Below are 11,060 nucleotides of genomic sequence, written 5' to 3' on the forward strand. Positions count from 1 at the left end.
AGGTGGCGCCCGGGGGCCCTGGAGGAGGACGCACCGCCCCAGGGCCCGGGCCCGCTCCTGTCAGCCAGATGGGGACATGGCCGTGTGTGTAGGCACAAGGGGATGAGTGCCAGGGGTACAGAGGAGCGCGCAGCTGCAATTTAGCCTATGGACAGGATTAATGCCTACTTAACACTGCACTGGTGTGGGGGGGCAGCTGTGGGGCAGGCTCTAGTTACGCCAAGGGGAGCAGCGAGGCCTGCCCGCAGGGTGGCCCAGCAGTTCCGGGGTGGTGCCCAGAACCACCCAGCACCACAGTGCCCTGTGCTGGGTGCCCTGTCCGGCTCCATGGGCTGGTGGTGCTGCCCCAGCCACGGGGCAGCGGTCAAGGGGCTGCCCACAATCACGAGGGCAGGGTGAGCCCCTCGGAGTGATTTCTGGGAACTGCCAGCAAAAGTGGTGATGTGCCTGGAGGGCCATGGCAAGGAAGAAGTAGCATGGGCTGGCCTGTGGGGCCATCTGGTTTGTACTGTCTGCTGGCATAGCCAGACGCATGGACACGGCTGAAAAACAGCTAAAGGAGACCAGATAATTTGGTAAAAAAAGAAATGGTATAGGGTAGTCCAAAGGAATGTTATTAGGAAAAAACCGCACTGAATAGAGTTAATTTGGTACTGGGACATTTCCTAATGGGACTGTTTATTGGATTGGACTATCATGCCCTAAAAGGCACATCAGAATCTAAAACTAGAAGAAAAATGACCCTGCAGGACCCTTTCCTTTGTACCCTGCACTCCAACAGCCTTTGTCAATCTCTGATTGTCATGTTGCTTGAGAACACATACTCCTTCAAAGCGGGGGAGAAAGTGGTGTTACCTAACAGCTGTCCTCAGCCTTGCTGTCTGAATGTGGTCCCCATGATGAGCAACGGTACTTGTAGTTTTAGAGACTTTGCAAACATTAGTGTTTCACTGGTGACCAACAAGCAACAGGTAGCAACAAGGCATGACAAGTGACAGCTGCCTTCCCATATCAGCCTGTTTCTGAATACCAGTACTACTGCCAGTTTCTACTCTCATTCTCTGCTGTTCAGTCCTCTTGACCTTTGAAGGAGGCCCATATCAATGCGGTAGCCCTTGAACAGCAAATAATGAGTTCTTACCAGAGGTCTCCTCAGGACCCCTCCCTCCATCGACCCACGGGTCTCCGTGGGCTACAACTCAGAGGTCTCCTGAATTGTTTTCTTTTCTGTTAGTAACAAGTCTTGGAGGAAATCTTACTGTGGCCCTGAAAGCTGCCTTTTTTTCAGGAACAGGAACGGAACAAGGATGTTGACACTCTGCCAAAGTGGATTATTTTTTTGTAAATGAGGCAGAATTTGCCAGCATTTGTGTTTAGGATGTAAATTATTTTTGAGAGCTTTCCAGGTCTCCCACAGATTCAGAATGGGAAGAGAAAAGACTCCTTTTGATCAACAAGATGATTGAACTGTTGGTCTGGGGAGTCAGCCTAACTTCTGCTAGAAGGGCTGGAGATACAAGAGCACAGATCTGATTGGATCACAAAGGTGCTTCGTGCGGAGAGGGGCGGTAGCAAATCTGAGAACGTTCTTTTGGAGGCGCCTCTTTAGCCTCTGGACCACCTGCTTTGCTGGCCAAACCTACTTCCTTGGCACCAGTGTTCAGAGAGTTCAGGCTGTACCACTGCAAACAGAAAAGTGCGTTTAGTATTCTGTGCACAGTACCTCTTTGCACCAGTTCTTTGGCTTTCCTTTGTTAAAGGCATCAGAAACTCAAAAGCCCTTTGGGACGAAAGGGAAACTTTGTTTAAGGTGGTCCAAGTCCCCTGTCAAATCATCTGAAGATTTTTAGTAGCTTTGTCTCAGGTTGTTTTTGAGGCAGGAGCCAGTGGCAGCACAAGGTCCTGTCTTGCTGTGGGAAGGAGCATTATTATCATGTGCACCACAGCAGATCCTGCTGTACTCGCTGAATCCTAATGTGGTTGCTGGGCACAGTCATTAATCCTTGCCTTTTACAGAGGGAACTAAGCAAGCCACAGAGGAGGATGAAACACTTTTGAGGAACTCTTCTGAGCAGGATTTCTGTTTCCTTGGGTCATGCTTAATTAAGGGTAACCAAGGGTAAATGAACAAAGGGTATTTCATTTGAGCAACACTTTCTTAAGAAGAAAGAGGAGTAATTGACCTGCAGTTTTCACGTTTCTCCATAGACCAGATGCAGCAGGACTGATTTCCAGACACTAAGATCAATGGGAACCACAGACGCTTGGTACTTCACCAAATCAGGTCACTGTCACCGTCCTTTCCCAAAGGAAGGAAGGGCCCTGAAGCAAGTGTTAAAACCCACCATTTCAGTAGGAAACATTCATCCTGTGTCACTGATTAAAAGTTTAGGGTTCCTCTTTGGAAACAGATGGAAGGAGAAGGGCTTTCTGTTGGACTAAAGAGGTAAAAAGAAGCAAGAGAGTTGCTGTGGAGGTCTTTTGGGTCATTTGTCTTTTTACTTATTCTCATTAACTGTGGTGTGCAACCTATCAGAGTCCCCTGGTTTGGTGATTGCAATTTTTGGCTTACAGATACAGCCTCATCCCCCAGCAAAGCAACAGAAGGCTTACCAGGAAATGTAGCCATGTGCAAGACTCCATTCAGAAAGATGTAGTCAGGAAAACAGAAACTGAGAAATTAGCTCTGTTCGGAGTATAATGATTTAACTGTGCGTTTTGCTAGCACTTGCATTTACAGATCACAGAAGGCTCTACAAAAATCACTAAACAACTCTCCTTCTTCCACAGAGGAAAATACAATTAGCCATATTTTAAAGCTGGGGGAAAGGGAGAGGTTACCGAAGGTGAGAGAACTCTCTGGGCTAAAAATATTCAACATCCAAGATGAGGAATTAGGACAACTATCCCTGAACAGCTGCCTAAGGACAGCTGCAGGATAGCCATGAAAAGATATTGCTTCCCTAGTGTGTGACCTTGTCTGCTGTTTGTTCATGTCATTGTCCTCTGATGGTTTTCTCAGACTGGGCACAAGTGACTGGAGTACTTAATCTTATTCTGTTGGTGCTGGGCACTGAAGTACATTTCATAGTATGGTGAAAAGCTGAGAGTAACACAGGCAGAGTGGGACAGGAGGAGAGGAAGGATAGGAATGAACCTGAGAGAAGGGATGAGGGCTGTATATTATATATGTGTTACATTGAGTCATTGGTAGAGGAGCTGTGATGGTTATATGTCTCCATTGGCATGGTGGCATTAACATGTAAGGATGTTAATCCGTGGTGGATCCTGAGGACAAACAGATGTCTCCTCTAAGAATACATCAGCTGTTTTTCCTCCAAGAGTTTCCTTGTGAAGGAGTTGAAACTATGATGTTGGGTTCAACAGCTCCTCCTCTCATTGGTTCGCTCACTTGAGCTAATTCAAGTGTTCATTGTACCTTTGGCACTTTCCCACCAGCTTCCTCAGCTTCAGTGATTACACAGGTCAACATGAGATCCGTCAAAACTGTTCTGAGCTGGAGTGTCAGCCAGGTGGGTGGGTGGGCTAATCAAGAGTGGGAAAAAGCTATAAGAAATGGTTTCATGGGACTGTGTTGCAAACCAGGGAGAAGCAATCCACTAAAACTTTTCTAGGGGTGCTCTTAGCCTAGACAATACTCCGAGTCATAACTCTTTATAGCCATTGCGTGGCTGTCCCATTATTTTATATACTGCCTTGTAAGAAAGTGTGTATCTTCCTAAGCCACCTTGTCGTCTCATTCTGGTGTTGTTTCTACATGTATTTTCTTCAAATGCCTCTTGAAAGGTCCCTCACACGGATTTTTTTTCTTCTTTTGCTCCCCAGGGTGTGGGCAGGTTCTTCGGGCTTCTAGAGGTCAGATTTTGCTGGAGGGTTACCCACTGAACGCACGATGTGAATGGACTATTCATGTTCAAGCTGGGTTTAACATTGAATTAAGGTAGGTCATACTGACTTTTAGCCAGCACTGGTTTCAGGTGGAGATTGGGCCATGTGGATAACCAAGAGTCAATGAGGGTCAACAGCTGGGAGCCCTGGGGCAGTGAAGGTACTGCCACCCCTTTGCATTTGGTACCTCAGCTCTTTCCCCTGGTCTAGCTTGTGATGGGCAGCCACTGCACATATCATCAATGCTGTGCCTGCAGTTCCCATTTAGGACACCTGGATGCTAAGGAGAGTTTCTCAGATATTGGGCACAATGTATCTCTCTAGAGATCTCTTCAAGACCTTGACACGAAAGCACCCAATGTTTTCTGAAGAGTGTGCCAGGCTGAACTAAGACATTCTTTGAAGAAAAGCTGTAGGAACATTTTGATTTGATGTCTCATGCCAGGAGAGAGTTGCCCATGGGACCTGCCCTGCATTTAGCTTACATTTTCCCTCTCTTATTTTTCTTTCGCTCATTTTACCAGCCCTGTCCTCTACCAGCCTCAGTTATTCCTCTTACCATTCCTATGTCTGGAGGATGTGATTGGTTCTCCTGCAAGTCATCGCTCTTCTGACATGTGTACGCTTAGACCTGTTAACACGCCCCTGCTGACTCAAGCTCACAGTTCTTGATTGGGTATCCTGCCTAGTGCAGGAGAGCCCCTAGTTGGGGTAATTAATACTGTTTTCACGTGTGTGTAGCAGGGAGCTCACACATGCAGCAGGAAGCTTCGCAGGGGATTGTATTCAAAACCCTCTAGCTAATATAATAAAAACAGTAGCTAAAGCCTTCACATCAATATTTCACTAGCTTTGAAGTCCAGGCAAAATAACTATGCTAGATACACAAACAGATTTCTTCCTATATGTTTAAAGAGAGACTTAATATTTAATAATAAGAAGAGAAATCAATTGAATAGAAAAGAAGAGCTTGTGGCATTCCCTTAGTAATGCCCTTTTTTCAGACTTGCAAATGCAAGCCTATTGTGTAGTTATGAGCAGCTGTAATTATTGCCTGGATAGCGTTGGAGCCTCTTGACTCTGGAGAAATGTGTAGGAGACACAGGGGAGCAATGCTGTGAGGAGGAGTTTTGTGTTCTCATGACACAATTTTGCATCAGTCTCAGCAGGTATGAGCTGTACCTACCTTGTTTTTAAAAGATGTTGGCTAGGTGTATGATTTGCACAGCACAAGCTCAGGGAGGTGGTAACCTGGTATTTTTTACATTTCTGAACAAGGCTTTGTCAACTGTAAGGCTTAAAAAGTGCTTCAGGAGCTACAGGTGTCACCCTGTCTTCATTTTTATGGGGGTGGGTGTGAGAGCGGAAATGGATCCTGTGCATGCACATCACTAGTGAATGCACCCACCTCTGGGTAAAGAGTTGACAGCCAGGTGGCACTAGGCACAAGGTACAAGAAAGGGAGGAAAGGCTAGTTTAACAAAGGACACCAGATCGAACAGCAGTACTTGCTGTGGCTGCGCTAAGGAGACTGGCATCTGTTTTCAAGGCAGAGGAATGGGGAGTGCTGTAAAGTAAGCTAACGTGTACTAACTCTTTGGGGAAATCAGACCTCCATTGTAGACCCTGAGGGCCACCCACATGCATGCTAGGAAGATGTTAGTGTCACGTGAGATCTGTAGAGTTCACTCCGTTTACCTTTGCTGTTACCAGAAGATGCAAAACTTTTAACATGAGGGGCATCCTGCAGAGAGTTCCTTTCTCTTTCTCCCCCTGTCCATCCTTCCTACTATCAAACAAACATCATACTAGGCATCTCCTTGTTGTGACATAACATTACATTCCAACTGTGAAAGTCCCCAAGAGGGAAGCGTGAGCTACCAACTTTCTGCTTTTAACATGAGGGGCATCCTGCAGAGAGTTCCTTTCTCTTTCTCCCCCTGTCCATCCTTCCTACTATCAAACAAACATCATACTAGGCATCTCCTTGTTGTGACATAACATTACATTCCAACTGTGAAAGTCCCCAAGAGGGAAGCGTGAGCTACCAACTTTCTATTGTCAGCAACTGCACTTATCTGAGCTGGGTAGCGTCAGAGAAGCCTAAAGCCCTGTGCCCAGCCTGAGCTGAGCTTGATGTCTGGGTGCGTAATGATATTAGCAGATACTTAATCCTGCCACCCTGCAAGTCAGGAGGCATAGGAGGAAGCCTCCAGGGCAAACACAGAACACGAGGACCTATATCTCCCTCACATAAGGTAACCCTGGAGTGTGTTCTGAATCAGCTGAGGTTTTCAAGGTGGACCACATCAAAGCTGGCCATTGAGGTACTTCAGCAGTTAGATACTGTGGAAAACTGGTACATTTAGCCTAAAGCTTCTCCTTTAGGCCATTCCTACACAGAAGGGCAGGTGCAAGTAAGCAGGCCACAAGAGTCTTCCTCCTGGGTCTGCCATCCATGCTGAATCGTTGCCCTCACTGCATTTTCATATAAATGCGCCGATTCTCTCTGTGGGTGCTAACTCTGCTTAGAGCTGTAATGCACAGCCAACATTGTGCTGAATCAGCACAACTGCTAACAAAAGAACTGCTTTCTTCATTCTCTCTGTGCACAAATTCTGTGGGCTGCTGCTCTGATGGCCTGCAAGGGCAGGGATGGGGACAGTGTGATACACTGCAACAAGATGATTGAACTGTTGGTCTGGGGAGTCAGCCTAACTTCTGCTAGAAGGGCTGGAGATACAAGAGCACAGATCTGATTGGATCACAAAGGTGCTTCGTGCGGAGAGGGGCGGTAGCAAATCTGAGAACGTTCTTTTGGAGGCGCCTCTTTAGCCTCTGGACCACCTGCTTTGCTGGCCAAACCTACTTCCTTGGCACCAGTGTTCAGAGAGTTCAGGCTGTACCACTGCAAACAGAAAAGTGCGTTTAGTATTCTGTGCACAGTACCTCTTTGCACCAGTTCTTTGGCTTTCCTTTGTTAAAGGCATCAGAAACTCAAAAGCCCTTTGGGACGAAAGGGAAACTTTGTTTAAGGTGGTCCAAGTCCCCTGTCAAATCATCTGAAGATTTTTAGTAGCTTTGTCTCAGGTTGTTTTTGAGGCAGGAGCCAGTGGCAGCACAAGGTCCTGTCTTGCTGTGGGAAGGAGCATTATTATCATGTGCACCACAGCAGATCCTGCTGTACTCGCTGAATCCTAATGTGGTTGCTGGGCACAGTCATTAATCCTTGCCTTTTACAGAGGGAACTAAGCAAGCCACAGAGGAGGATGAAACACTTTTGAGGAACTCTTCTGAGCAGGATTTCTGTTTCCTTGGGTCATGCTTAATTAAGGGTAACCAAGGGTAAATGAACAAAGGGTATTTCATTTGAGCAACACTTTCTTAAGAAGAAAGAGGAGTAATTGACCTGCAGTTTTCACGTTTCTCCATAGACCAGATGCAGCAGGACTGATTTCCAGACACTAAGATCAATGGGAACCACAGACGCTTGGTACTTCACCAAATCAGGTCACTGTCACCGTCCTTTCCCAAAGGAAGGAAGGGCCCTGAAGCAAGTGTTAAAACCCACCATTTCAGTAGGAAACATTCATCCTGTGTCACTGATTAAAAGTTTAGGGTTCCTCTTTGGAAACAGATGGAAGGAGAAGGGCTTTCTGTTGGACTAAAGAGGTAAAAAGAAGCAAGAGAGTTGCTGTGGAGGTCTTTTGGGTCATTTGTCTTTTTACTTATTCTCATTAACTGTGGTGTGCAACCTATCAGAGTCCCCTGGTTTGGTGATTGCAATTTTTGGCTTACAGATACAGCCTCATCCCCCAGCAAAGCAACAGAAGGCTTACCAGGAAATGTAGCCATGTGCAAGACTCCATTCAGAAAGATGTAGTCAGGAAAACAGAAACTGAGAAATTAGCTCTGTTCGGAGTATAATGATTTAACTGTGCGTTTTGCTAGCACTTGCATTTACAGATCACAGAAGGCTCTACAAAAATCACTAAACAACTCTCTTTCTTCCACAGAGGAAAATACAATTAGCCATATTTTAAAGCTGGGGGAAAGGGAGAGGTTACCGAAGGTGAGAGAACTCTCTGGGCTAAAAATATTCAACATCCAAGATGAGGAATTAGGACAACTATCCCTGAACAGCTGCCTAAGGACAGCTGCAGGATAGCCATGAAAAGATATTGCTTCCCTAGTGTGTGACCTTGTCTGCTGTTTGTTCATGTCATTGTCCTCTGATGGTTTTCTCAGACTGGGCACAAGTGACTGGAGTACTTAATCTTATTCTGTTGGTGCTGGGCACTGAAGTACATTTCATAGTATGGTGAAAAGCTGAGAGTAACACAGGCAGAGTGGGACAGGAGGAGAGGAAGGATAGGAATGAACCTGAGAGAAGGGATGAGGGCTGTATATTATATATGTGTTACATTGAGTCATTGGTAGAGGAGCTGTGATGGTTATATGTCTCCATTGGCATGGTGGCATTAACATGTAAGGATGTTAATCCGTGGTGGATCCTGAGGACAAACAGATGTCTCCTCTAAGAATACATCAGCTGTTTTTCCTCCAAGAGTTTCCTTGTGAAGGAGTTGAAACTATGATGTTGGGTTCAACAGCTCCTCCTCTCATTGGTTCGCTCACTTGAGCTAATTCAAGTGTTCATTGTACCTTTGGCACTTTCCCACCAGCTTCCTCAGCTTCAGTGATTACACAGGTCAACATGAGATCCGTCAAAACTGTTCTGAGCTGGAGTGTCAGCCAGGTGGGTGGGTGGGCTAATCAAGAGTGGGAAAAAGCTATAAGAAATGGTTTCATGGGACTGTGTTGCAAACCAGGGAGAAGCAATCCACTAAAACTTTTCTAGGGGTGCTCTTAGCCTAGACAATACTCCGAGTCATAACTCTTTATAGCCATTGCGTGGCTGTCCCATTATTTTATATACTGCCTTGTAAGAAAGTGTGTATCTTCCTAAGCCACCTTGTCGTCTCATTCTGGTGTTGTTTCTACATGTATTTTCTTCAAATGCCTCTTGAAAGGTCCCTCACACGGATTTTTTTTCTTCTTTTGCTCCCCAGGGTGTGGGCAGGTTCTTCGGGCTTCTAGAGGTCAGATTTTGCTGGAGGGTTACCCACTGAACGCACGATGTGAATGGACTATTCATGTTCAAGCTGGGTTTAACATTGAATTAAGGTAGGTCATACTGACTTTTAGCCAGCACTGGTTTCAGGTGGAGATTGGGCCATGTGGATAACCAAGAGTCAATGAGGGTCAACAGCTGGGAGCCCTGGGGCAGTGAAGGTACTGCCACCCCTTTGCATTTGGTACCTCAGCTCTTTCCCCTGGTCTAGCTTGTGATGGGCAGCCACTGCACATATCATCAATGCTGTGCCTTCAGTTCCCATTTAGGACAGCTGGATGCTAAGGAGAGTTTCTCAGATATTGGGCACAATGTATCTCTCTAGAGATCTCTTCAAGACCTTGACACGAAAGCACCCAATGTTTTCTGAAGAGTGTGCCAGGCTGAACTAAGACATTCTTTGAAGAAAAGCTGTAGGAACATTTTGATTTGATGTCTCATGCCAGGAGAGAGTTGCCCATGGGACCTGCCCTGCATTTAGCTTACATTTTCCCTCTCTTATTTTTCTTTCGCTCATTTTACCAGCCCTGTCCTCTACCAGCCTCAGTTATTCCTCTTACCATTCCTATGTCTGGAGGATGTGATTGGTTCTCCTGCAAGTCATCGCTCTTCTGACATGTGTACGCTTAGACCTGTTAACACGCCCCTGCTGACTCAAGCTCACAGTTCTTGATTGGGTATCCTGCCTAGTGCAGGAGAGCCCCTAGTTGGGGTAATTAATACTGTTTTCACGTGTGTGTAGCAGGGAGCTCACACATGCAGCAGGAAGCTTCGCAGGGGATTGTATTCAAAACCCTCTAGCTAATATAATAAAAACAGTAGCTAAAGCCTTCACATCAATATTTCACTAGCTTTGAAGTCCAGGCAAAATAACTATGCTAGATACACAAACAGATTTCTTCCTATATGTTTAAAGAGAGACTTAATATTTAATAATAAGAAGAGAAATCAATTGAATAGAAAAGAAGAGCTTGTGGCATTCCCTTAGTAATGCCCTTTTTTCAGACTTGCAAATGCAAGCCTATTGTGTAGTTATGAGCAGCTGTAATTATTGCCTGGATAGCGTTGGAGCCTCTTGACTCTGGAGAAATGTGTAGGAGACACAGGGGAGCAATGCTGTGAGGAGGAGTTTTGTGTTCTCATGACACAATTTTGCATCAGTCTCAGCAGGTATGAGCTGTACCTACCTTGTTTTTAAAAGATGTTGGCTAGGTGTATGATTTGCACAGCACAAGCTCAGGGAGGTGGTAACCTGGTATTTTTTACATTTCTGAACAAGGCTTTGTCAACTGTAAGGCTTAAAAAGTGCTTCAGGAGCTACAGGTGTCACCCTGTCTTCATTTTTATGGGGGTGGGTGTGAGAGCGGAAATGGATCCTGTGCATGCACATCACTAGTGAATGCACCCACCTCTGGGTAAAGAGTTGACAGCCAGGTGGCACTAGGCACAAGGTACAAGAAAGGGAGGAAAGGCTAGTTTAACAAAGGACACCAGATCGAACAGCAGTACTTGCTGTGGCTGCGCTAAGGAGACTGGCATCTGTTTTCAAGGCAGAGGAATGGGGAGTGCTGTAAAGTAAGCTAACGTGTACTAACTCTTTGGGGAAATCAGACCTCCATTGTAGACCCTGAGGGCCACCCACATGCATGCTAGGAAGATGTTAGTGTCACGTGAGATCTGTAGAGTTCACTCCGTTTACCTTTGCTGTTACCAGAAGATGCAAAACTTTTAACATGAGGGGCATCCTGCAGAGAGTTCCTTTCTCTTTCTCCCCCTGTCCATCCTTCCTACTATCAAACAAACATCATACTAGGCATCTCCTTGTTGTGACATAACATTACATTCCAACTGTGAAAGTCCCCAAGAGGGAAGCGTGAGCTACCAACTTTCTGTTGTCAGCAACTGCACTTATCTGAGCTGGGTAGCGTCAGAGAAGCCTAAAGCCCTGTGCCCAGCCTGAGCTGAGCTTGATGTCTGGGTGCGTAATGATATTAGCAGATGACATGGCACTTCTAGG

The 11,060-nt window shown here is 45.9% G+C and overlaps 1 protein-coding gene across 3 annotated transcripts in view; it reads left to right on the forward strand.

Annotated features, from left to right (window-relative positions):
* PAMR1 (peptidase domain containing associated with muscle regeneration 1) overlaps nt 1-11,060 on the forward strand; it is a 51,155-nt gene that overhangs the window by 3,565 nt on the left and 36,530 nt on the right. For 2 of the 3 annotated variants that reach the window (XM_009324663.1, XM_009324662.1), the window contains exon 3: nt 3,847-3,961. The exons of the other annotated variant lie outside the window; for it this stretch is intronic. In XM_009324663.1, the coding sequence (XP_009322938.1) occupies nt 3,847-3,961 (115 nt within the window). The remainder of the gene's footprint in view (nt 1-3,846; nt 3,962-11,060) is intronic. 3 annotated transcript variants of the gene reach the window in all.

Source organism: Pygoscelis adeliae, unplaced genomic scaffold (genome assembly GCF_000699105.1).
Source record: "Pygoscelis adeliae isolate BGI_AS28 unplaced genomic scaffold, ASM69910v1 Scaffold225, whole genome shotgun sequence".
NCBI classification, from domain to species: Eukaryota; Metazoa; Chordata; class Aves; order Sphenisciformes; family Spheniscidae; genus Pygoscelis; species Pygoscelis adeliae.